General features: G+C 44.2%; 1 protein-coding gene across 7 annotated transcripts in view; it reads left to right on the forward strand.

Annotated features, from left to right (window-relative positions):
• Positions 1-26,913, forward strand: part of PLD5 (phospholipase D family member 5) — a 215,323-nt gene that overhangs the window by 67,466 nt on the left and 120,944 nt on the right. For 5 of the 7 annotated variants that reach the window (XM_045184584.2, XM_024576041.3, XM_045184587.3 and 2 more), the window contains exon 2: positions 16,526-16,662. In XM_045184584.2, coding sequence (XP_045040519.1) covers positions 16,526-16,662 — 137 coding nt within the window. Of the gene's footprint in view, positions 1-7,885; positions 7,941-16,525; positions 16,670-26,913 lie in introns of those variants that run through there. The other 2 variants (XM_045184588.2, XM_071219591.1) reach the window with 2 other exon arrangements.

The raw sequence follows: 26,913 nt of genomic DNA on the forward strand, positions 1-26,913 counted from the left end.
CGTTGTAAGAAATTAGTTTATGCAGTTAGGGAGCTGGGAAGTCCCAAGATCTAAAGTGGGCAAGCGGGAGGCCCAGGGTTGCAGAAGGTGGCGGTCCTGTAAGGAAGTCACAGGCTCCAGACCCAAGAAGACCTGATGTGGCAGTTGCTTTATCTCAGGGCCAGAGACGGGAAAAGACCAATGTCCCAGCTCAAGTAGTCAGACAGGAGGAGCTACCTCTTATTTAGCCTCTTAGGCAATGTTTGTCTTGGGGACGCACAGCGCGGGGGCCACAGAATCTCAGCACCGAAGAGGAGGTTCTTAGTCCATGGGTACAGCCTCTCATCGAATGTCTGCAGCCCGCCAGGCATCTGAATTAGGTTTTTATAATTTACCTGTCAGTGTGTAATGGGATTCATTTGTCTTCCCTTAGTTCCTGAGCAAAACAAAATTATTCTAAAATAACATTTAAAAACTCTAAACAGTAGTTTTCTTAACTCCTTTCCTTCCAGAATGTCACTTACGATTTTTCCCTCTTTGAAATATAGAGTGAGGGACAGAGCAATATCTCTAGAAATTTGGAGATGAAAACATACTGTAACAGATCATATATATCAGAAAGTGAATTTTTTTTACGGGGTTCTGTCCGAGCAGACCTTTTCATATAGTGCCAGATCCCCTTGGGTGCTGAGTTTGTGATGGTTCTTATACAGCGATGATTTCCTGTTAACCTCAGCTGCCCCGTCCTGCCTTAGGTTCCTCAGGCAGGAGCTGGAGATGCTGTGTGCTTCAGCCTGGTGCAGCTTCTGCTTGCTGCGAGACGCATTTTCCCCGTTTGTGATGAATGAGAACAGGAGAAATGTCTTCCTGTTTCATGACCGTTGGCATGCATCCTCATCTTAAATGAAATGGACCTCAAGAATCATCTAGTTCAATCTCCTGCCCCTCCCCCACTTTTAAACTTGAATAAGGGCTCATATTTCTTTAAAGTGTTTATTGCACTTGATAGGTAGAAAACTGCTAAGGTAAGTAACATGAATGAACAGGCTTTGACAGGTTGTTCCCCTGAAGCCAAAATGCTAATCATGGCGGAGCTGGGTCTAGAACCCACGGCTGGAACTTCCCTCCTTGTAACCCTGGCTTTTCAAAGGAGGGCACCTGCTGGCCTCCTGACTAGTCTCCATAGTGATTAATCCTTCTCCATCAGGAAACCCTTCTCTACTTTAGAACCTAGTCCATCCTTCACTCCACAATTCTACTTCAATCATCCTTCACCAAGACTCATGAACCCTCCTCTAGTAAGAGCGTGGGATTTTTAGTTTCCACACAATTTATGGTTCGAAATAAATTTACAAGAGAAGTTAGTCATGGAGGATGCTTATTTTTAAATGTCGACCTTTTAAAAGAAATTGGGAAGATCCATGATACTCCAAAACACTGTTCAGCTATGAAAAGAATAACGAATAGCTATGCATACTGATGTAGAAGAATCTCAAAGACTCAGTAATATAAAAAACAAGCAGCAAAAAAATGTGTATGGCTTGATTCTGTTTTGTTTGATAAAACAAACAAAACCAAGCCAAACTATATATTTACATAGGGCCATACCTTTGTAAAACTGCACAGAGAACAGTACAGAAATACAGGAAAGTGTCCCCTGTGATCATCTCTGGCGAGAGCAGTAATGATGGGGGTGGGGACAGGGTTGGTGTAGACTATGCTAGACTGTACTTCAGTTTGAAAACAGAAATGTGTGATATATTCCTGGAGAAATTTGAAAATATCATTGAAGGACTGAAAAGTAGGCCAGAACAAAACAGAACAAGCCACCGACAACAACACCCGACGAGAGATCTCAGTACACACACCTTCTGTGACGTGCCTGTTCCGGTCTGGGAGTCCTGGACTTCCTGTGACTCAAACTCCCACTGAGCAGGGGAAGGAGAGAGGAGGAGAAGCCCATCTAAGAGTAAGTCACTGAGATCTCATTCCCACCCGCGGGCTTCCAAGCACAGCACGCCTCTCAGACCTGCCCACTCAAGGACCCCGGGGAGAAGCACAAACCCACAGCCTCCCGCCCCCTTGGGTGCAGAGCTGCCCCCGCAGCGTACACTCCCCTCACTTCCGCCTTGTGCTTGTGTGCATTAGAGCAGATTCTCCAGGGCAGAAGGTGCAAGACCCCTGGTGTGCTTGAGAGCAGATGCTATCAGTGGGAGGCAGTCAACATGCACGCACACCTGGCCTCCACAGCCACAGCCAGAACCGGAGATTGTCAGCAGGTAGGCCAGGGCTCTGGAGGCTGCGGTGAGCCACCCTCTACCACCCTGGCACATGGCCCTCTGACCTGGGAACTGTCGGGTAGGGTGCTGGGCCAAAAGTGCTGTGCATTTTCCCTACAGGGGAGACTGAACATCTTTGAGGAAGAGAACCCTAGCTCTACAGGTATTCTGCTTCTGAGTCTGGAGCGAGCAGTGTTGGGTAGGTGAGATGAGAGGGGTTTCTACCAGACCCCGCTGTGGGGCAATGGAGCCTTTGCTGTTCTCTCCTGTAACTGGTACTCACCATGTAATTTATTACCGTCGTAATTTGCTCACATCTTTTGCCATAATTCCTGCATCTTAAAGGACTCCACCCCCACTTGCTAGGCACAGTATAATTTTATTAGTTTGTATATTGGCAGTTATATTCGCCTCCACAATTCCCAATCTTCCCATAGTCGCTGATTACTACATGCAATGCTGTTTGTCACTTTTGAGAGAAACTTCCTCTTGTACGTGTTCATATTTTAGAGGGAAAAAATGAGCTTGAATATTTAAGAACAAAATATACTGGTTTGTGGGGAAATTTTTCTCATGGTGGGCATAGCAAATAACAATGAATCTTCTGGGGTGTCCAAACTTTTGGCATCTCTGCGCCACACTGGAAGAAGAAGAGTTGTTTTGGGCCACACATTAAATACATTGTGACATGTAATCACAAAAATCTCATAGTATTTTAAGTAAATTTACGACTTTGTGTTGGGCCACATTCACAGCCCTCCTGGGCTGTGTGTGGCCCATGGACCAAGGTTGGACACCCCTGGTTAAATCTGTATCTTTATAGAAAAGTACCAATAAAAATTGTTTTTTCTCTATAGCTAGCTAAATAATAAATTAATACTTTAAGCTTCCAATGAATGAGTGTTATATAAAATAGGCGACCATATAATTTGTCTAATTATTCACATTTTAAATTATTTTCTTTTTCTGTAGATAAAGCGACCTTGACATCTATAATCGTTTTCCTCACATTCTTTTTTTAAAAATTTTTATTGTTATTCAATTACAGTTGTCTACATTTCCTCCCCATCCCTTATTTTTCATCTTTTTACAATGCACAAGACATCTTAAATATTTTTTTTAAAAAACAGCTTTTTGGAAAACTTTTGATTAATATAGGGAAGGTCAACATGGTGAAGATGTGTGCAGAAAAACGTCTTATTTGTATTATTCTATTTTTGTGGTGGTAACTGTAAAATTATGAATAATTCTGTCCCATTTATTCTCAAGTTTATGTAAATTACATCTCACAGTTGTCCTGTCACAAACATAATTGACTAACCTTGCTCCTGAATGTGTTTCGTACAATTCTCTCAGCATGAATGGGCTTGAAATCTCTCGGTCATTTTCTCAGCCCAGTGATGGCAGGGAGAGCTCCAAAGCATTGGAAAAGAACAGAAATGTAACAGGCTGAAGCTGTTGTCAGAGAATATTCTCTTTTTTTTTAAGATTTATTTATTTACTTGTAGAGAAGGGAAAGGAAGGAGAGAGGAAAACATCAATGTGTGGTTGCCTCTCACGTGTCCCCTACTGGGGACCTGGCCTGCAACCCAGGCATTTGCCCTGACTGGGAATTGAACCAGTGACCCTTTGGTTCGCAGGCCAGTACTCAATCCACTGACCCACACAAGCCAGGGCTGTCAGGGAATATTCTATGTGGAAACAAATGTGTCCTTTTTAAATATATTTTTAATTTTTTAAATTTTCAGTTGCAGTTTACATTGAATATTATTTTGTATTAGTTTCAAGTGTACAGCATAGTGGTTAAACAGTCAATACTTTACAAGGTGTTTCTCCTGGTATCTCCAGTACCCACCTGGCACCTTACACAGTTATTGCAGTATCACTGACTGCATTTCCTGTGCTGTACTTTGCATCCCCATGACTATTTTGGAACCATCAATCTACTTCTCAATCCCTTCACCTTTTTTAATAAATCAGCGAACAACAAGTGCTGGGGAGGGTGCAAAGAAAAGGGAACCCCCGTGCACTATTGGTGGGAATGCAGACTGGTGCAGCCCCTGCAGAAGGTAGTATGGAGTTACCTGAAAAACATAAAAATGGAACTGCCTTATGACCCAGCAGTTCCACTTCTGGGTATACATCCAAAGAAAATTAAAACACTGATTGAAAAAAGTATACATACCCCTATGTTCATTGCAGCATTATTTACAAGAGCCAAGCTATGGGAGTAACCCATATTGATGCCCATCAAATAGACCAGGGGACAAATACATTCTTTTCCATGACTCTAATCTCATTCATTAAGCAATTCATTCATGTAACCAATGTTTACTAAACACAGTTAGAATTTCTCTACCCATCGGGGATACAGTGACGAACGGGACCGACAGGATCCCTGCCCTCATGGGACTGAGGAGCAGGAGGATGGACTGGGTGAGGCAGTAACAGGCTTTCAGCTCACTGTATTTTGAGGAAGTAAAGCAGGTCAGGGATACAGAGTGCAGGGGCTTCTCCTGATTGGATGGGACCGTCAAGTCTGGCTTCTCTGAAGAGGCAACGCTGGACCAGGGATGAAAACAAAGGAGAGCATCACAGACACAGAGAACAGGAAATGTGGATGATTGGAGAAAGTAACTTAACATCAAGACCCACGTGGCTGGAAAGTCCTTAGGGAGGGAAACGTGATGGGACGTGGGGATGAAGAACCCACGGAGGCTGGGTGGTGGCGGCCTTCACAAGCCATAGAGCAGAGTCCGGCCTTTGTCCGGAGTGACATGGGAAGTCTGTGGGTGGAGGCAGGCATCAATATGGCCCTGTTTCTGCTTTCAGAAGGCCACTCTGGCTTCTAGGTGGACAATGGACTGTAGGGGGCAATCCTGTGGAGGGGGGCGGTGCAGAGACAGGGGCCAAATTGCGGAATACATTCTGGAGGTGGTGTTGATGAGGTTCAGTGATGGCAATCCATGTGGGTGCGAGAGACAGAGAAGAATTGAGGATGACACCCAGGTGTTTGGCGCTGGCACCGTTCACTTGGTTGGGGACAGTGGGGAGAGGAGCAGCCTTTGCGGGGAGCAGAGGTACCAGGACTTGTGCTTTGCTCAGGCCTTGTATTTGACCTGCTTACTAGATGTTGGAGTGATGAGGTTGGGCCGGCAGTGAAAGATAACAGTGTGGATCTCAGGGAGAGGGCAGGGCTAGAGATAAAAACATGAGCAGCACCATTATGGAGGCGATGGTTATTGCTACAGGCTTGGTTCTATCCCCTTTCCTCTTTGTGGCTTCTGCTAACTTCAGGATTTCCTTTCGCTCTGGCTGGGTCTCCTCTCCTTCCCAGGGCTACATGCAGAAGGGGCTTATGCCCGTGGAAACGTGTTTGTCAGGAGATTCCAGGAGGCTGCAATGGCAGCCTGATCCTGCAGAAAGATCCTGAGACTTTTGGAGAAGGTTGGCTTTAGGTCCATGGTGAACCCCTCTTGCCTTAAGCTTCCAGTTCCCTCTCTGAAAAACAGGGGTAGTAATAGATTTCAACTTACACGATGCCATGAGCCTTTGTGTGTATAATCATATAGATATAAAGAGACGTGGATACAGGAAGTGCTTGATGAATGTAGTTAAGACTGAATTCGAATCTTAGCTCAAGTGTAGGGTCCCGAAGACCAGGAACTGCATATTTATTCTTCCTAAACTGAGGTCTTTAAACAAGCTTGCTTTTTGTCAGAGACGAGCACTATGAGTTTCTTTATTTTGTCTTTCATTAAGCCTCAATATTTGGGCATTTAGTTATATTGAACAAGCCAGGATTATCAACTAGTGTTTTTTTCTTTTTCTTTTCTTTTTTTTTTTTTTTTTACACTTTAGCTTCCATTGCCCATCCCCACCCACCAGGCCCAGAGGCAACAGTTGAAACTAACTAGGAAGAGTTGTTTTATGTTTTGTGGTTATTCAGACGTGGTTTTTGAAACAATATGGCTTTATTCTCTAGTAACATAGCTTTTCCGTCTAGGAAAGAATGAATAGGCAGAGCCAATTTTACATATCCGGCATCTTCTTGATTGTGTCAGGGGTTTTTGTCCATAATGCATTTCATTTGGAAGCATTCCCAAGCTATGTCAAAAGTGAGGGCCAGCCTCTTTTTCAAACACAAATTGGATCTGACCACATTTACATTGGATGCAAGTGATTTAATTATTTTGTTTTCACATCAATCCTCTCTGCTCGTGCTGAGAAAACCTCCAGAACAGTGGCACTTATTATAACTTCTCTCAATCAGGCCACAAATATTTATGGAGCCCCTACTATGTGTCAAACACAACACTAAGCATGTGAGGAATGCAAATAAGAATCATGTGCAGTCTTGTTCTCCAGCTTGGGAATTAATTGTGTGGAAAAGGTTTAGCTTTGTGAGAAAGGAAATTGCTAGAGATTTTATAGTGGGAGGAGCCTTAGGAGGCCGCCACTTCATCTGTCACTTTGCCTGTCACTTCACCTGTCACTTAGTGCACATGACCCATCTATGGCTCCACCCACCCCATGGCGTTGTCTCCTTCAGTTGATTCCTACTAGCGAGGGGCTCGCCACCTTCCAGGGTTTCCTACTGGAATTTTGGACGACTCTGATCCTTAAAATTATGTGCTGATATTGTATAAGGATTTTCTCTGTGCTTTCCTTGTGATCTTTCTGTCACAGGCCAGGCCTACAAAAATTGGAAGGTCTCTAAAGGGCCTTGCATTTGAACAACTTGGATTTGGGCTGTGCTGGGAGCCTGCATGAAAAGGGCTTCCGCCTGTGTTTGTCCTCCCTGTAGTCATGAGAGGTAGGCATTATGCCCCCATTTCACAGGTGAGGAAAATGGATCCTTGAGTCAGGTAACTGAGCTCAGGCTCACACAGCCAGCGTAACAAAACTTAAAACTTGCCGTCAAAACTCTAGAATCTTTCTTCTTGCGTTGCGTGCCCTGCTTCTGATTACTATTTGCTTTATTCTCATTAATCTTCCCTTTTTATAAGGTGCGTGTCTGATTTCTAGGACAATCAAATGTGGAGTAGGTTCTGCGAAACCCTATGGAAACTTTTTTTTTTTTTTTTTTGTCAGATTGCTTCTTGGTTATTGGTTAACTTCACTCATGTGGTTAAAAGAATACAATTAGCTTCTTGATTTCTACCCTGCTCTTGCAACCCAAACTCCCTCTCTAAACAAGACTTTCCTTTTATCATGCCCCCAACTTTAATATATCCTGTACCTTATTTTTCAAAAACGATTTTTAAAATTCCCCATTTGTTTTTCTTTTTCCATTTCTATTACTTTACTGCATTGTTGTAATACTGAAATAATGATCGCTTTATTATAGCTAACCCCGGTACATAAAAACATCTACTGCCAAGACCTGTTTTCTCTGAAGCGATTCCTGGAATCCGACACAAACGATACATAGCCAGAGCCATAACTTTTAACCACCATCGAAATCTAAGTCTTTGCTCCTCATCTGAGGTACTGCCCCATTTTCCTGCCATTTCTCTGGGTCTTCTACAGAAAGCACTGAGGTCACTTGTCATTAGGAAGAACGTAATCTTACCCAGGCTACGTCGGGAATAATTCTAGCTGGCCTGATGGAGGACTGACCTGGTGGAGGACTGACCTGGTGGAGGACTGACCTGGTGGTGGCAGACTGCGTGTTGAAAGGTAGAGCCTTTTGATATTTCCCTGTGATGATGCCGACATGGAACCTGATACTTCTAATCTGTTACTTCCTCCCTCAGCTGTGAACACAGCATCTCTTATTATTTTCAACCTTTCAGTAATTGGAATAAACAACTACACCAAGCTCATTTTGACCTTGGCATCAAATAATCGATGCTTTGCGGGATTTTGCTCGTGGCAATGTTTTTAAAGTATATATATATATATATATATATATTTATTTGCCAACAGAGGGAAGTGGATATAAAGATTGGACCTAAGATGAGAGTGAGTGTTAAGCAGTTCAAGCAGAGGACAAGGAAAGAGATCGTTTTTTAGTATCTCTCTCCTTGTTTCTCTCTAACTGCAACTTAAGCATCCCCACTGTAATAAGGCTGTTTGTCAGTGGGCCAGGGTCTACTGTGTTATCTGGGCAGGTTACTCTCAGCAGGAACTTTAATAATTTGTATTATTATTCCCAGTGAACTACATCAAACCTTTTAAACACTCTAGCACTGGTATGGAGCAGAGTCTAAGAGCGTTCTGAAGAACACCAAACTTGTACTGCGGATAGGACTATAGCTCTCTGAGCTCATAAAATAGAAGGGTAGCTGACATTCTGGTTATTGGGTCCCCATAAATCCACGGAGCTGTGAAAGGGGTGCTGATGGGTATTAGGGGGACCCTGTTTATCTTCATCTCCCATGAAACATGACTGGCTGCTGGGGAGAGAGAGCTGGGATGGATGTCTATTATTCAAGCCAGCTTGGCTGGAGTCTTGTGTCATTTTATACTATTAAAAGCAAGGGCGTGAAAAGTCAGAGTGGCATGTCTATTTCTCAGGCTGCTGTTTGCATGCTGCTCAGAAAATCTTAAACAGATTTTTGTTTTCCCTCTAAGGGTGTTTGAGGAATTTTTAAATTCTAGCACAGTGAGATATTCATTACTCTTTGGGGATTTTTTTAGACACTGTTTTAGATGCTAGATGTTATCACAGTAATATCATAAATATCATCTAAACAGAGTCCTTTGGAAGACACAAGCACACATTATACTGATGACCCGGTTTATGAAAACTGTTGGCATGAGTAATGACATCATGTTGAGGGTGTAAGCAATTATAGGCTATGCACTAAAATGCAAATGCCCTTTTTATTCATTAGAAAATGGGCCTCCAAGGAATGTGCATGCCAGGGTCAAGAAGTTAAAATTTGATAATAATTGCATTTTCATACTTTAAAACGTATTCATTTGCTTACAAGGGTAGGCCAGTCGTTACTACTGCAGATCGAAAAGTGGCTTGCCGTTCGGCAGACTTCCCTCTTCTCGTAGACTCATGCTATTAACCCTCCAACATCCATTTGGAGGACTCGCCCAACACCCCGGCTTCTCAATGACTTTTCATTGTCATCTCTCCCAGTCCATGTCATTCCTCCGCTGCCGTGATTACACCTTCCATTTAATTAGTAGCAGAACAGCACCACCTCGGATACTCCGCGTTGTATCTACTCTGCTTTCAGCTCACGTATAGTGTGAATGTTTTGTATTCAGTACGTAGGTCCTTTTGTCCGTGACTTTAATTAGGTCTTTTATTTTTTATATACAAGGAAATATTACTTGACCATAAAAAAAAAAAGAATGAAATCTTATTTGCAACAACGTGGATGGACCTAGGGGGTATGACACTAAGCGAAATAAGCCAGACAGAGAAAGACAAATAGCACGTGATTTCCCTTCTCGGTGGAACCAATAACACAAACAAACAAAACAGAAATAGACTCTAAGACCCAGAGAACAAACTGAGGGCTGCCCGATGGGAGAGGGGTTGAGGGACTGGGTGAAAAAAGCGAGGGGATTGAGAAGTACAAATTGGCAATTATAAAATAGTCATGGGGATGCAAAGCACAGCGCAGGAAGTACAGTCGGCAATATTGGAGTAACCATGCACAGTGCCAGGTGGGCACTGGACTTACGGGGGACCCCCTTGTAACTTGTATACATGTCTAACCACTACACGGTACACCTGAAACTAACACAAAGTAATATTGAATGGCAACTATAATTGAAAAAAATAAAAGTAAACATTTTAAATTAAAAAAGTTGCGAAATGTTTCCAAGTAGTAAGTTTTCACTCATATGCACCAACTACATTCAATCATTGTTAATTAAGGTTTGCTACATCTACTGTTAGTATAACTATCCTTCCTGGAAAGTCAGGTAAATGCTTAATTTTCTCTCTTCAGTTATCAATTCCTAGACTAAGGAGTTGGTGTGGCAATGTCTTTCAGTGATGACACATCAGTTTAACTGAACGCATTTGAAATATATTGCAGACAACATGTAGACTTCACTTCTATCCACTTTTCAATGTAGCCTCCTCTTCAAATTAAAGTGTTATTCACAGTGGCCAAGACTTGGAAACAACCTACATGTCCTTTGACAGATGATTGGATAAAGATGTGGTACCTCCATGCAATGGAATACTACTCGGCCAAAAAAAATGATGAAAGAAGCGGTATTGGATTTTCTAGTCTTGGTAAGAGTTTGCCCTCCTAATGATGCCCAAAATGGTAGAACTAATGGAAAATAATTAGCAGGTTTTGTGTTCATGAAAATTGACAGTCTGTATTTTAAGATAAAATTGAACAAAAGCAGAGGCAGAAGCTTCTGGAGCAGTAAAGAAAAAATAAACAGAAAATAAAGGCAGAAAGAAATGCATAAAAAATAAACTTGGTCAAAACGGAATCCCCCCAAAAAAGAAAAAGATGAGGGGAAAAAAAGTGAAAAACAAGGAAAGGGGTAAAAAGCATGCTGACATAAAAGATCAGGACACAGAGCAGCTTCTTAAAGATACAAAAGGCTTGGACGTTAAAATAGAAGCAGAATTAGTGAAGGAGAAAATTGAGGCGAGCATGCTAAGAAGTGACGGAAAGAAATCTGAGATGGAAGATGCGGACTCGCAGGGAGAGGGAGCGTTGCTGAGCCAGCTTCCGCAGGGGCTCTGAGTGTGAGAAGGGAGAAGGCTGGACCCCCGAGTCTGGTAGACAACTCACACTGGCTTCCAGGGAAAGTCCCAACCTCTCTGAAGGAGCTGCTTCTGCCCGGAAAGAGAACACTTCACAACTAAGAGAAGTGGTTTTTCCTGTGACTCTTTTGCTAAAAACATACCAGTCCTTGAAGAAATTTAATGGAAGAGATGTAAAATCTATTTGAATGTCATTAATAAATGTCAACATTTATTCCGAGGAAACACATATAATTAAAGATCTTATTTTCCTGTGGCTGAATTATATCGATTTTTAATATAGGGGCACTTGCATGGAATCAGTCAACCAACCAATCAATATTTGCTTAGCCATTTTATGTTTCCCATCGGGAAGGTGTCTTCAGATAGCTCAGTTTCGGTACTGCCATGAAGACGTTGGTTCATTCACTTTTCATCTTCCTCCAACCGTTGTTACCATGATAGTGAAAGGGTTTTTATCCAAGGCTACCAGCGATTTCCACAGGACTTGTCTCTGTCCACTTAGAGGAGGACGTGGTCAAGTGTCCCCTCCTCCCTGAAACTCTGTGCTGGCTTCCCGGACACCAGGGTCTGATCGCATTCCCATCTCCCTACTCCCCTGGTACCTTTTCCTTGCTGACCCAGCCTCCTCTCCCTATCTCTACGGTACGACGCTTTAAGGCTTGGCCTCTGTCTGTCTTTTCATTTTGATCTTTATTCTTTTCTTTGGAGATGGCTTTTAGTCCTGGTGATATTAAATGCCACCTTCAGTGCTGATAAGGATGTCAGTCTGTGTATCTTCAGTCCGGACCCCGTCTCTGAGCTCAGATTCATATAGTCACCTGTTTACTTGGCATTACCCTTGGGTATGAACAGGCATCTTCCGTTAAAATTCCAAAGTACAACTCTTGATAACGTTCACCTCACTGCAAACCTTCTGTCCTTGTGTTTTCTTATCTCCGTGAACGTCCCCACCCTCCGCTGCTGAGGTCAAACCCTGAGCACCACCACCCGTCATTCCTCCTCCCTCCCCCCACCCCAGCACACGTCAGCCAACCCGAGAATCACTTCTCCACCTCTAACTCCAAGACAGGGTTTGGATTATTTCCCTTATGTTTTTCTTCTTAAGTCATTTGTCTCTTGACTAAATTGGTGAATAGGTGGCCTCCTAACTGTCCTCCCTGATTCCACTCTTGCCCTCTGACTTCCCTTGGTTAGTACCTTCAGTTCTCAGATGAAATATCTCTTCTTCGCTCTGACTGGTGTGGCTCAGTGGGTTGGGCATGGTGTTGCAAACCTAAGGTCGCAGGTTCGGTTCCCGGTCAGGACACACACCTGGGTTGCAGGCCAGGTCCCCAGTTGGGGGCATGAGGGAGGCAACCTATTGATGTTTCTCTCTCACATCAATGTTTTTCTGTCTCTCTTTCTCCCCCATTCCCCTCTGTCTAGAAAAAATAAAATCTTTAAGAAAAAGAACTATCCCTTCTTCAAGGAGGCCTCACCTAACGACCACCAACAGTCACCAACATGTCAGCTTGCTCATTGTCTACACGGCATTTTTCAACATTGGACATTACTCTGCTTACTTATTTGTCTACCCATTTATTACTTGCCTCTCCTATTGGAATGGAATCTCCAAGGAGAGAGGCCATGCCTGTCTTGTTTGCTGCTAAATCTGCAGGGTCCAGCACAGTGTTGAGACAGGCTCTGAACAAATATTGGCTTCATGAATTAATTTTTGCTCAGGCCTGCATTTTAATCATTAGGCAGTCAGGCAAGGGCAAAACCTTCATGCCAAAATATATCTATGTCAAATACCCCATTATGTGTGACTTAATTCATTTTTGGCTTGGAGAACTGAAGTAGATCCAAATAAGATTTTGTTCATAATTTTATTGTTTCTTTCTGCTGAGACAAGTTCTTATTTAAGGGCCTCCGTGCTTATTATGAAATGAGAGATAATGTCATTAAAAGTGCTGGTTTCCACTGCTGGAAGCTTCCCCTGGACCGTGACTGTGGAGAAATTCCTGCCTATGAGTGAGCCTTCCTGTATCTTCCACAAGCCAGTTTCCACTGTCCAAAAAGAGACAAATAGTTTGAATGTCTTAAGATGAGCCTTTCATGTAAATGCTTTTCAATATCATATCATTACGGAAAATCCTGCCTTTTGTTGATGAGTATATCGCTCGATGTTACAAATAGGTGTAAGATACCATAGAATGTTCTGTTATTAAACGAGATGATATGTATGTATGTCACACCTCTGGCTTGGCCATTTCATCATAAGTATGGCACAGAGAATTACATCATTCTATGCCAATTGGATTCTAACCCCAGTGTGGTTCTTTGTGTCAGTACAACACAGCTTTTGGCTTATTAACATATAGCAACCTTTGCAGGGGGTGGGTTCACAGGCTGCAAACAATGGGCATGTGGGCTCACTGGAATTCATTAGCTTCCAGATCCTCTTTTGGTTTTTACTCTTTCTGAGTTAAGATTGGTAGATAGGCTATTGTATTGTAATGTTAATTATGTTTTTTTTTCTGGATCATATGATACTGTAACATATTAGGAGCCTTGCTTATTCTAGAGAGACCATCCCTCCCAGGGCTGGCTAATATCTGGAGATAGCAAACAACTTCCTTATGGGCAAGCCTTATGTATGGAAACCAGTCAATCCAAAGTCCCAACTCCCAGCCGCCTCCTTTATCTTATTTTTACACACCAAGCCAACTTTCTCCTGACCTGAAGTTACCAGACATCTGGAGACCATCCCTATACCTCGGAACCCACCAAAATCATTCGCGCAATCCAATCCTGACCTTGCTCACACTTGCCTACCCTGCCTTGTCTGTTCCTTCCCAGGGAAACCGCAGCAAAGACTCCGGCCCAGGCTGTCGCTGCTGAGGGACTCTGGTGCTCCCCCACGAGGCCCTGTGTGGTGCCGCATACCCCCTCCTCTTGGGAACTCTAAGTAATAAACTTTTCTTTCAAGGCAATTGGCTCTTTATCTGTCACCCTACCATATCTGATTAAAGCGAATCCAGGGTACATTTCAAAACAATTGTACAGCACAGGAAAAAAAGGTACTTTTCATCTCCTCTTCAGAATCCCCAAGGACATCTGATCTGATTGTTTGACACCTTTGGCATCAGACAGAAACTTTCTCTCTGTCTCATTCTATTTAGTTTAGTTTTGTTTTTTCCCAATCTTTTTGTGCCATCATCTGTTGCCATGAGCTTTGGCTGGAGTAGGATTTTGTCATACGGTAACCTCCAGAGAAATGCTTATTCTTCAGTTCAGACGTATTGGAGTTCAACGATGAAGGCAGGACTTTGCTCATGAGCAAGCACTTGACACATATCACAGAGTAATAATAGCACGTAATTGTGTTGAGAAATAAAGCAAAATCAAGAGCAGCGGGAACACAGGCCCTGGAAGGAACCTGATGATGGAAGTGGATTTTCACAAAGGTCTTGATTGAAATCCCTGGAAAATGTTGTGGAGTATCAGCTTCCAGAAGGGCAGAAGTGAATCGACTTAAAAGACTTCCCAGGGGATGGTTCCCAAGGTATTTTGAATACAGATGTGATAAAGTTTGGAAATGATTCGTAGAGATCAAAATTGTTCAAAAGTTAGCTGGGTATTAATGAGCAATTTAGAACTTGCTTGAAGAAGTGCCGAGGCTGGTCTGCGACGCTGGTGTGCTGGGACAAAGCAAAGAGAGCGAGAGAGGTGTCTGGGAAGGGAATTTAGGATGAAGGAGAGTTGTCAGGGCCCTGGAAGTGTTAACAGAGGACATTGCTGCTTGGTTGTAGTTCCGTGAGCTTGCTTTCAAGTTCTGCCACTCATCAGATGCCGGTCCCTGGCAAATGACTCATCTCTTGTTAATCCCCTAACCTGTATGAATGTCAATGACCATGCAATGTTGTTGAAAGGGGTAAGCCTTTCCAGGGGAATACTCCAAAGGCAGAAAAAAGCACTTATTACTCCCAGGGGCCTAAGGGCACACTCAGTGGGAGTGAAAAATTTCCTGGTAGTCTCAGGTATCATCTTACAATACAGGGGTGGGCAAAGGTAGGTTTACAGTTGTGGCACACTGAGCTGGGCAGGAGAAGCAAAGAGTGCCATCTGTAATCAGCACGCATTGACTTCTGGGAATGTGGAAGGAAAGTTCTGAAGTGTGAAGACCCAGGAGTGAGGTGAGATTCGGCCAGGGCCAAGAGGAAGGCTTTGGACTATTGAGGGAGAGACCAGGGCAGGGAGGAAAAATGAATCAAGTCCAAACTCAGCAGTGTTTGTTGGTTGTTGGGTTTTCTCTCATTAAATCTTTTTGTTGTAAGGGATTACGCAAAAATAAGTGCATAAGTAACAACCTCATAGACAGACAAGAGCATGGTGATTACTGGAGGGAAAGAGGGGAGGTAGGAGAGGATAGGGGACAAATGGTGACAGAAGGAGACTTGCCTTGGGTTGGCAAACACACAATGCAATATACAGATGATGTGTTCTAGAACTGTACCCCTGAAACCTATGTAATTTTGTTTACCAATGTCACCCCAACAAATTCATTGTTTTTAAAGAATCAGTGCTTACTCTTGTTCTCTTCCTGGTTTGACCATTTGCCACTAATTTATTTTGTGGCTTCAGAGTTTGTGAAGTAGTTTTCTTTGTTTTTGAGGGAGTGATAAATACATTTGCTAGGAAGGTATGAAGTCTTGAAGAGCAAATGCTATGAACGGCTAAACCAGGGGAAGATTCACAAACAGCTGACAGCAACTCTACTTGCCTTCAGCCCCAGAGCACAGCCACCTGCTGTCTCCCCTTAGAAGGAGGCTGATCTCTTACTCAGGGAGCTGCTGTGTGCACATATTCTTGCACTCCACTCAGCTCCACAAAGCAGTGTGCTCTTTTTATTTTTTATTTTATCCTCACCCAAGGGTATGTTTGTATTGATTTTGGAGAGAGAGAAAGGGGAAGAGAGAGAAACATCGATATGAGAGAGGAACACTGATCAGTTGCCTCCTGTATACTCCCCGACCTAGGATCGAACTAGCAGTGTTTTGGCACACGGGACAATGCTCCAACCGACTGAGCCACCTGGCCAGGGCACAAAGCAGTATGTGGCAATGGCTGTACGCATGCCTAGTAACGAGCTTTCACCTAAGTCTTTGGAAAGGAGGTTGATAACCTAGAGTTTGGGAGGTGATGGTCATAACAGGGGCTGGAAAATACTACCAAGCCACTCTGTCTCATTGTTAATTTGCAGTAATGGATCATGTAATGAATGAACTTGACTGCTTTTGATGAGAAAGAAGAAAAGCAAACTCGTCTGGAAGTCTCGATACAGCAGTTGAGTTGTTGAACAGGCTTTAACATAGTGGGGGTCTGAAGTCTGTGTTGGGGAACAAGATTGAAGGTCTGGGACGCATTTACCCAGAGAGCCGCCCTTCTCTGGCTGTGAGGACGGGAACTCTCTCCCAGCGGATGCGCACGGAATCATGAAAAGCTACCGAATCCTGAGTTTCCTACGCAGAAGCTGCTTCCCTGACGTTTCTTTCTTTCTCTCCTGTCTGCCCTGCAGTCCCAGCAGAAGTGCATCGTGATCTTCGCCCTGGTCTGCTGCTTCGCCATTCTCGTCGCGTTGATATTTTCGGCCGTGGACATCATGGGAGAGGACGAGGACGGGCTGTCAGAAAAGAATTGTCAAAATAAATGTCGGTAAGAGGTAACAAACAAAAGTTCTCTTTTAGGGGGTGGGCAAGAAAGCCAGAGGGCACTGCACTGGGGAGAGAAAGCTGTCCTAACCACACGTGTTCATCCGAACTCGCTGGGGTTTTAAGCAGAGGCCCGATTCTGGGTCCGCCGATCCTCTTACTTTGAGATCAGGAAAATAAAAACAAGTAGTGATTTAATTCCCTTTGCAATTTGGGCTGATTCTATGCAGAGGGATGGGGGACAAAATGACATGTCTGCACGTGAGGTTTTGGCCTCTTTCGGGATGGCCAAACATAAGGGTCCCTCAAAGGGACAGAAGACACTGTGGTAGTTGTTACATCAAATGGCCGTTAAAAAACACCAACTTAAAATTAGGAGTTAAATAAATGAACGTGTCTTTGAGGATGCACGGACCTCCTCGGTCTGACCCAACATAGCGCACAGTTTGTTATCAATCTAGAAATGACAACGGCTTCGCCTTTATGTTTCTGAACGATGTCTCTCCAGTCGCATTAACTAATGTTTCCCTGGGGTTATTCCTGGTGATGGCGAAGCCGTCAAAGCATGATTTTACCCCATCACCTACTTCCTACTCATCACCGAGAGGAGGAGGATGCTGGTCACAGGGAGGGTGTAGCAAAGTTCCGAGAGGGGGACAGATAGATAAGAGGTCTATTTTTATATATGTGTTGCTTTGAAACTGAAGTCAGACCACAAAAGTACAATGGTTATTCTGAATCAGCGCTCCTAATGCATTTTAATTGTAATTTTTCCGTGTGGGAAGCATTAGTCTAAATGTTCCTCCTTTCTCACTTAAAATCAACCACCTGGTAAGGTGGATGTGAGTTTTTGTCCTGGATATTTTGTCTTGAGGGTTGAATGGCACACACACACACACACACACAAAATGCCTGAAAAGGGCAATTGAAGTTTGTTTTCTTTTTAGCCCACAACACATTAGAGTCTGGTTACCAGGCAACTGCATTATATACCGAACAAAGGATGCAGGACAGAAATCAGTATACATTTTAGATTTACTCCTTCATGTTCAAAAGGTGTTTCTAAAAATATTTGCTTCCCAGACTGAATTTGGGAGAAAAATTGTATTGGGAGCATCAGGAAGGCAATAGAACAACAGTGATTGCTCACCTCTTCTCGCTGAAAGGTCCAAACGTTCTGTGGACAAGGGGCCAGGGACTCCTCATTGGACTGGCTGCCCCCTCTCTCGCCTCACCCTATCATGAAGACTTCTGGGTGCTTTGAAGGGCAAACCCCAGCACCTAGAAAGCAACTTTCTTAAAGGTCAAACTGTAACAACTGCCTTAAGACAAAACACCCAGTACCTTTTAACACACATTACCACCAATGGAGGTAGTTTTCAACAACAACAAAAAAAGGGAACCTTAGAATTACGTCTCTTTCACTTGGGGGAAGCTATAATTGAATCTAATTTTTACTTTGAATTCATGCAATTGGAATTTGGGTCTGGTTCTTTCTTCCGTCTCAATCAGCCACTCAACTGATGACTCAACACAGCTTCCCCCTCCTTCCAGGACATATTCTTCAATTACCAACCATTCCCCCGGGCAGCTGGAATCACGGCCTGGTTACTAGGTGTCATCCCTATATGCGGCTGTCTTTTCTAGAATCTGCAGCCCCTCCAGGTCTTCTGGTTTTCTACAGCCTCTTCCCCTGTGTCCTCTGCTTCTATGCTACATTCTCAGCCATATAATAGGCACATTCTGTATGTACGTCCTTTGGACCTTCTGCTTGCTGGGCAACTGTGAGTCCTGGAACCCCAATCCGCTTCCAGCCTCTGGTGGGACAGTCCATTGTCCCACCATCTTGTCTCAATCGTTCTCATTTTAATTCGATGGCATTTTCTTACATCATCCACTCCCTCTTCGTTATAGGTGACCTCATGTTCTCATTTCCAGGACTCCCTCCCAACCTTCTTTTGTGCCTGGCTAATGGACCTCTAGGTGGCGGTAGTGAGAGCACAGGCTGCTCAGCCTCCAGTTACCCTTTACGCAGCTCCCCCTGTTGTCTCTTCAGGCTTTTCTCATTGGGCGTCTTTATCACAAAGGGGGCCGCCCGCTCAGTTCAACCTTTGCTGAGATCCTCCTACTTTGTAATTAAGCTCCCTCTACGTTTGTGCCTCTTCTCAGTCCTGAGAGTTGAAAGAACATAAACTCTGCCAGCAGCTTCTCACTTCTTTGACCCCTTCTTCCCAAGTTCTCCCCGTTCCGTGGACTCTTTCCTATATATATAAATTCTTCTCATCTCTGCTACTCCGAGTCACACTGCTCACTTTTATATGTCCTTTATGTGTCTTTCTAAAAAAATGTATCTCCCTATTAAAAATACCCTATTTATATCATTCTTCTGTCCGACGTATTTCTCTTTCCCCTTTTATTACTCTGCTGCTATAATACTGCACTAATAGTACAATAATGATGCCCTCAGTGATCATAATTTCCACATGAATCTATAAAACAAAAACTGCTCTAAACTTGTCCTCCAAAGGGCTTTTGCTTAAAAGCTCCGTTGTTATTCTCAGAAACAAGATCTTCTGACCTCAGTAAACGACTTTGACCTATTTCTTTGTTTCTTTGTACTGAATTTCTATGTACTTTTCATCATTTCCCAGGGTGTTTTTAATTGCTGATTCTGTCCCTATAAATATACATCTCCATCTCTCTTGACTACTTGAGGGAGTGAAAGGTAAACTTCTATTTTCAACTAGGAAATCACATCTTGGTGGGCCCAGGGGCCTTGCTAGAGAGTTAAAAAAGGCTTACTTGGCCTTGACCAAATGGCTCAGTTGGTCAGAGTGTCATCTGGATACGCCAAGGTTGTGGGTTCCATCCCCAGTTGGAGCACGTGCTGGAATCAACCAATGAATGCATAGATGGGTGGGGCAGTGCATCCCGGTTTCTTTCTCAAAGCAATTAAAAAAAAAAAGAGTGGCTTATTCTGCCAGTTTAGATTGCGTGTGTGCTGTGGCTTGGCTATTTTATGATTTACTAGAGCCCCTAATTATCACTTTATGCCATTCTGTAAGAGCTACCTGTGCCCTGAAAAGTTCTCACACATCACACCCCCAGGGACCCGTAGAAACACTGGAACTTACCTCCAGGTGCTGTTCAAGTGCATTTCAGAGGCCAGGCTTCTGTTTTGAACTTTGCACCCATGTCTGTCTGACCCCTCCTGGAGCAATCCTACATCAATTGTTTTAGGTTTTTACTCGCCCGCTTATTGGGCTAGACACTCACGAGAAGAGGACCTTTCTTGACCGCATCTCCCTGATAAATCCGCCCAGAACTAGTCTGCACCCTGCTGCCCCCACCCACTCAGGTCCAGTTCTCATATCAACATGGGAGTTCATTTCTGCAAACCCGCTAGACAAGCTGAGGAGACATAAAATTTGGGGTAGGTTATCACTGCCTTAGGGGGATGCTTCTGTCCAGGTAATTAGGGAAGCCCCTGCCCTTGGGCCTCCCCACACTTGCCCCTCACCCTCCTGAATCAGCCCCAAGCCTGGGAGGTCACTGGCTTATTTCCACTCACTCTTGCCCACAAATCTGTGTACGTATTTTCTCTTATGCCCACTTGTTCTGAAGCAGGAAGGGAATGGACCGGCTCTGTGTGCATGTATGATATCCACTATTCCTGAACCCAAGAAACTTCTTTCATCCTAAAGTGAATGGACTTGGGTCTGTACAAAAGGGGACCCAGGGAGTATCCTAGGCTGGGTCCCCAGTGTGTAAGTTACCAAGTGGTTCTCCAAAAAGGGGTGGCCTAGAGCACCAGGGTTTGGTCACAGAAAGTAAAGCAAGCTCCAGACACACACACAGTTTTTACGTATACTTTCTAACTTGTTTAATTTCTCTATTAAAAAGCTGACTTTTTGCCCTAGGTGGTGTGGCTCAGTTGGTTGGAGCATCATCCCATAGACTGAGGGGTCATGGGTTCAATACCTGGTCAGGGCATATACCCAATTTACAGGTTTGATCCCTGTTCAGGGTGCATACAAGAAGGCAGCCAATCGATGTTTCTCTCTCTTCCTGTCACTCTCCCTTCCTTTCTAAAAATCAATGAAAAAGAAAAAAAGCTGACTTCTCCATGTTCTATTTTTCACGTACTTTGTGTTCTGAATTTCTTCCTCTGATCCATTATTTTCTTGCTTAAAATAATGATCTTTATCTGCATCCGTAGCTACATTAATAACAGAGCTGTAGCTCCGCTGGAGGACACGCATGCTTTGGCTCCTCAGGGTAACATTTGTAGAAGACAGTCTCACCTAGTGTCGGGACCTTAGTGTTGTCCGAACAGACTCAGCTGGCTGCAACAGAGTTTAGTCATTGTTTTTTCCTTTAATGCCCCAACTGTTTCACCCGGCTACACAGAGCTGTCTCTTCTTTGACACTATTCCACCTGTTCGAGAGCAACCTTGCTTTCTGGCAACAACCAGCTGGTCTAGCCCCATTTTGATTTTTTGTTCTTTTTGTTTTTGCTCTGAGACATGGTATTATGTACTCCCTGGTTCCTTTCATGGAGAGTTCTACTAAAAACCTAAGTTCCAAGGGGGCCACCCTTGGAACTTAGATTGCCCCCAAGGATACTGGGGAAAACCACAATGACACCAGAGCAAAACCTCTTTTAATTACTTTTGTGACTGAGCAACACCGCTCCCCCCTCCACCACTTTCCCTTCCTTCTTCCATATTATAGATGGGAGAACATGGTCTGTGGGGCCCAGTTCCCTGGGTTTGACTCTGGCTACACCGTGTAGGAGATTGAAGGGCTTGGGCAACTTTCTTACTTGTCTGCCACCTTTCTATAGTCTGTCGAATGACGACAGTTGTGATGCCTCACTGAAGAGCTTTCCGGAAGGGCTAAACATGTTAATGCAAGCACCTCCAGTAGATGATGAAGCCATGTTGGCTCTTATTCTGTTTATTACGGGACAAAGGTTCACTGCAGGTGTTTATAGTCCCCTTCTGAGTTTCGTCTTCCTTTGCTCCAAAGTGAGGAAGAGCTTACAACCCGTGTCTCATCCTTTTCTGAAATGACGGGTTTCGCCTTCCGAGATTCCTTTTATCCACACTAACTTTGATCTGCCACGCTTTGTATCGATAACCCCAGTGGCGTCTTCAAATGGCGCTCCCACGTTTGGAAGACCCCATTTGGTTTTGGCTTCCTGTTGGATATGTGAGTGCTTTGAGTACCGTCTAAAGAAAAAGAGAAACTTTCATCTGCCCCTGCACCCCCAGGGGAACACCGAAGAATTGAAAAGCCTGGCGCACCTGGCACTGCTGATAGATTTCCCACGTACGACACAGTGATGACGATGAAAGCTGGAACAAAGGCCTAGAACTTGTGTCTGACATCCTCGCCCACATTCTCTATTTGAACACACAATGAACCTGTTTCCTTTATAATCAGTGTGTTTTTCTTTTATACCATTTCTATTTTTTGACAGAATCTTCTAGAATCTCAAGAAAGAGAGGCAATAAGCACTTAGGTTCAACCCACTCTATTAAACAGAAGTGAGCCATTTTATCTGTTTCGTATTGGCCCCCCCCCCTTGTCTTTCTGTTTCTAAAGTCCTTTCCCTTTTCTAAAGCTCTGACCTTTACCTCTGCGTCTCTGTTCAGAGGTGACATTAATTCAGAAGGTGGCATCCACCCGAAACAGCTCCTTCAGCTTTCCTTCCAGCGCAGCACCCCCGAGTGTCCTCACCTTCCCTCCTCCCATCCTGTTCAGAGGAAGAGGTTTCTCCTGCCTTTCTCAAAGCCAACCTCTGTCTGTGCGCATGATCCTGCAGAAATGAAGACCACCAAATGAGAAAGAAAAGACCACTTATTCAGGGCATGCTATAGCAAGAGGGGCATCCCGGTCACGTACTTGTGGTAGAGATGCAAAGACAGGCAGAGGGGTGGGAATGCTTTAGGGAGGGGAGAAGGAAGGCCTCAGGGGTACTCTTAGGGGCTGTTGGGCTGGGGGAGCTGGAAGCTGGCACCTTATGTGACTGGCTTCAGGAACGTATTTGGCTCTCTCTGGTTGGTCTGAAGTTGGAAACAGGGACAAAAATTAGGAAAGCTAGCCATGATTAACCGAGTCCTGGCCATTTTGGTTACAAAAGTTATTGTTTGGATTTCTGGATTGTTACTAGAGGTAGTTGCAAGTCTTCTTACGAGTCTGACTCACGGCAGACGGGCTTTCCGGACTGGTTATTGTAGATGGTGGGCTGGTGTTCTGAGCAGGGTGCTTCAGATCGTGGGTCAGAGTTTTATGTACGTATATATCGTATGTACATATATGTATATATATCCATTGTCCATTCAGTCTCTCTTAGCCTTTCCACTGCCCACTTCCACAGGCAGGCAATTAATACTGGTTATTCACATCGTCTAATTTCTCTTTTCCCACTCTCCACTTTGGCAGTTTCTAACCCATGGCTATGACTCCACCTCTGCCTCTCGTGAAGGGATGCCACACTCCCAGCTCAGGCCATGGCTCCTCCCTTTGCTCCTCTTCTGCCCTGGTGCACCATGGTCTAGCTTTCTCTCCCAATGCGGTGGCAGTGTGGAGGGCTCAGAGCCCTGCTCAGTATGGGTTAGGCGCCCGCTGTGTGTTGCCTTCTTTCTGGGTGGAGCTTCTAGTCTTTGGGATTGGCATTCCCCCCGGGACCTGGGCACAGGTACCCCACCTGCTTGGACTTCTCACTCCTTTCTCCCGTTTCCAGTAACACAAGGCCATTTCGTTTCTGTAGTGGAAGCTTAGGCCTTCTGTTGGTTTTATCAGCATTTCCATCTTCCCATTGTCTCCTCAAGGAGATCAGAAACTCCCTGAGAATGAGGGGCCTCGCCTGTTTTCCTCTTTTGCATCCTACAGAGCAGCTCACACATTGGAGCTGAGCAGCTACTTTTTTAATGGGCAATAATTTCCATGTAAAAACAAGTATCAAATACAGAAATAAGGCTGTTCATTGAGATATGTATTAATCCAGATCAGTGTACTAGTCCTTGATTCACTTTGGGGGAATGACTGGGGGTTATGAGAGGGGAGACGGAAGTCAATTATTTACTTAAAGACTATCATATGGAAATTAGTTAGAAAAAGGAAGCTGCTGAGGAGTTGCTGAATGAAATAGTATAACCTAACGTGGAATTTTTTTCTAACTAGCATGGAATGAATAACTTCTAATAATAATTGGGAATGGGAGGTAAATGTTTCATTTTAAATGAAGGGGGAAAAGAAGCCCTCGAACATTTAAATGCAGATGTGTCTATACTTTTGAACTCTATGCTCATGTGAAATGCACATATTAGCATATTTCACTAGTGAGTCAAGTAAAATTTAAATTCCCTGAATTATGAGAGATTTCATTAGCTTAGTGCCCTGAAAGGCGTGTTTATATTCCCATAGCTAAGATCTCAAAGGTTATTTTAAAAATAATCTTTTATCCTTAGCATTGAATGTTTAAAGGAGGAAATGTGAGAGATCAGGACACCCCCTAATGGTCTGTAATTACCACGTAGGAAGCAGCAGAAGCTAATTACAGCAAACTATTAATTTCAATGAAATTTCTATGATTATCGATGTTGACATTTCCTGTCGCCAGGTTTGTTCTCTGAGGAGAGTATTTGAATGTGGTTTATATTTTTCAAAAAGTTCACTGAACCCTGCCTTATAGGCACAGCCATTTGTGATAATCACAAATAGTGTCGGGGACAGAAAGCACAGGCGTCTTTTCCAGTGGTGGCCTATTTCGGCTGCCTTTGCAGGAAGGACCTTTCACAGTGACAGGGAAGAGCCACCCTTAACCTGAGGCAGGGAGAACACTGACCGAGGGAGTGAAAAAGGAACCACAAAACCCAGGCGGGTAAGCCTGGTGGATATTGCTGTATTTTGCTTATAGGCCTATAGTTACAAAAGCTTTGTGATCAGAACTTCCGGTTAAAGTCGTTGTCATCATTACGAAGACTATATTGAGAAAAACAAAGCTTTTTACAGAATTCACAGGAACTCAGCTTCCGAAGGTGGAGAACGTTTGGACTTTAGAACAGCTTGCAGATTTGGAACACAGCATTTAAAACAGGGTCGTGTTTCAGAGGAAATACTTTGAGTCGGAAAGCCACGGCTGCGGGCAATAAAATATTCTGCAATTAAGCCTCAACCGCAAATCCGGATCTAGTTTTCAGATCTTACTCCCGCGGCAGGCAGTGCGTACGTAGAGCACTGAACTTGGGTTCAGAAGACCTGGGCGTGATCCCGTTTCTGTCTCTTCGAGCTGAAATACTCGCCTCAGTGAAGCCTCGTTATTGCCATTTAAAACTTGGTGATAATTGTCCTTCCATCCATGCTGTTATGAGATGAATATACAGCCACATATCCCATAGTGACATTTCTGTCAACACCGGACCACATGTACAGTGGTGGTCCCATAAGATGATAACGGGGCTGAGAGGTTCCTGGCACCTAGTGATGCCCTAGCATCGCAGGACGGTGCATTCATTGGATCACAACATTTATGTAGATGTTTTCTTGTCTTTAGCATAATTCTCAGTGATGCTATTTACTAGTAACTGAGAGAAAAGTCAGCTGTTACATTGTCATTTGATTATCACGTTATCCTGGTAGCCAGTTCTTATCACTTAAGGGACTTGGAACTGGATTTCCAGATTGTGGTGGGCTGTGACCCATCAAAAGGACCATTTGTAGATATTATTTGGTTTTATTATTACATCTATCATTTCTCATATACCTGCAATATGCCAGCTACTGTGTAAGGTACCTAATGTTATCTCACTGCTTCTTACAATAAAGCAGATATTTTTATTTTACGGACAAAAGGATACATTCAAAATTATTAAATAAGCTACACACCTACTAAGGGCTCAAGCTGAGTTCAAATCCAAATCTCACCAACTCTTTTCTTATTTTTATGCTCCGAGGGCCAAGTCAGGGCTGCTGTGATGAGAGGGCTGCCCACTGAAAGGGGGGGCAGTGTGTGACATTTGCACATGGTCCAACATCCTGTGCCCCTGACAGGACGGGGGAGCTTGTGTCACTGTTTCCTCTGGGCTCAGCTTGCCATCAGCCTCCGCCTCCTCACTGTGCCCTGCTTTATTCAACAACAGGAGCATCTTCCATCACTGGGCTTCAGCTGTCAGTGAGGACCCTTCATTTCCTGCTGGGACGGGCTGGAAATGTGTGGGTTAAGACCGATGACAACAGACTCGCTTGTGCCAGTCATGGCACCGGAAGACTTGAACATTCTGAGTCACTGCAGCCCCTCACACAGCTTGCTCACATAGTGCCGTGGCCTGGTCCAGAGCTCTGGGCTTCTCTCTGGGTTTCACCAACCAAACCCTTAACCAGACCCTGGTCCAACCCTCTCCCCTTCCTCCTGGGAGACCCTTGTCCTGAGGTCTCCGTGTGCTTCCCCCGAGACCCACCACGGGCATCTCCCAAAAGAAGGGGACACCTTCCAGTGGACAAGATGTTGACTGTTGACACCTCCCTATTGATTTCACTCCTCAAAAACATTAATCTGTTTTTCCATTTTGCAAAGCCTTAAGATGTAAATGCTTGCACTGCATTTTTTAACCTAAAATTCATCTAAAGGCTTGCGTTAGGAGATTGTTTTTCCACATGAAGTAGAGACTTCCGTTGAACCTGAGGGAGTTGCTTTGCTTTGCTGCTGCTTGAAGTTCTGATGCGCGTGAAAGTCAAGTGCCCGGCCAGCCGTGTCTGACATCTGACATCCTCCTTTCTGGTTGGTCCGAGGTCACCCTGGGCCCTAAAAGCACCACGCTGGCCCTGGCCTCAGTGCTTTGTTACCTGCTGCTTCCTTCCCCGGGCACAGCTCTTCCTCTTCCCTCCATCTCTCGGCTTCACCTGAGGCCACCCCCCCCACCCGGCCCCCCCCACAGGAGGTTTGCTCTGGTCGCCAGGGTCCCTTTGACGTTACCGTCCTGGGTGCTACAACAGCACTCAGAGCCGCTGCTCTCATAGACCTTGTTGTCTGCTGTGAACACCAAGTAGTCTTTTCCAGGAACGTAACCAATTGCCACGAGGAGGCTAATTTTACAAAATTAGCATCTTGGAGTCACTGCAAATTCCCATTAAATATGTGAACTACAAACACTTCTTAGTTTAACTGAGTCCATAATGTTGAGCTCAGCTACTTTATATAAGAGGTTTTGTGAGACTTGATTGTCTTTCCTTCTGTATTATTATTAAA

Source organism: Desmodus rotundus, chromosome 10, assembly GCF_022682495.2.
Source record: "Desmodus rotundus isolate HL8 chromosome 10, HLdesRot8A.1, whole genome shotgun sequence".
NCBI lineage: Eukaryota > Metazoa > Chordata > Mammalia > Chiroptera > Phyllostomidae > Desmodus > Desmodus rotundus.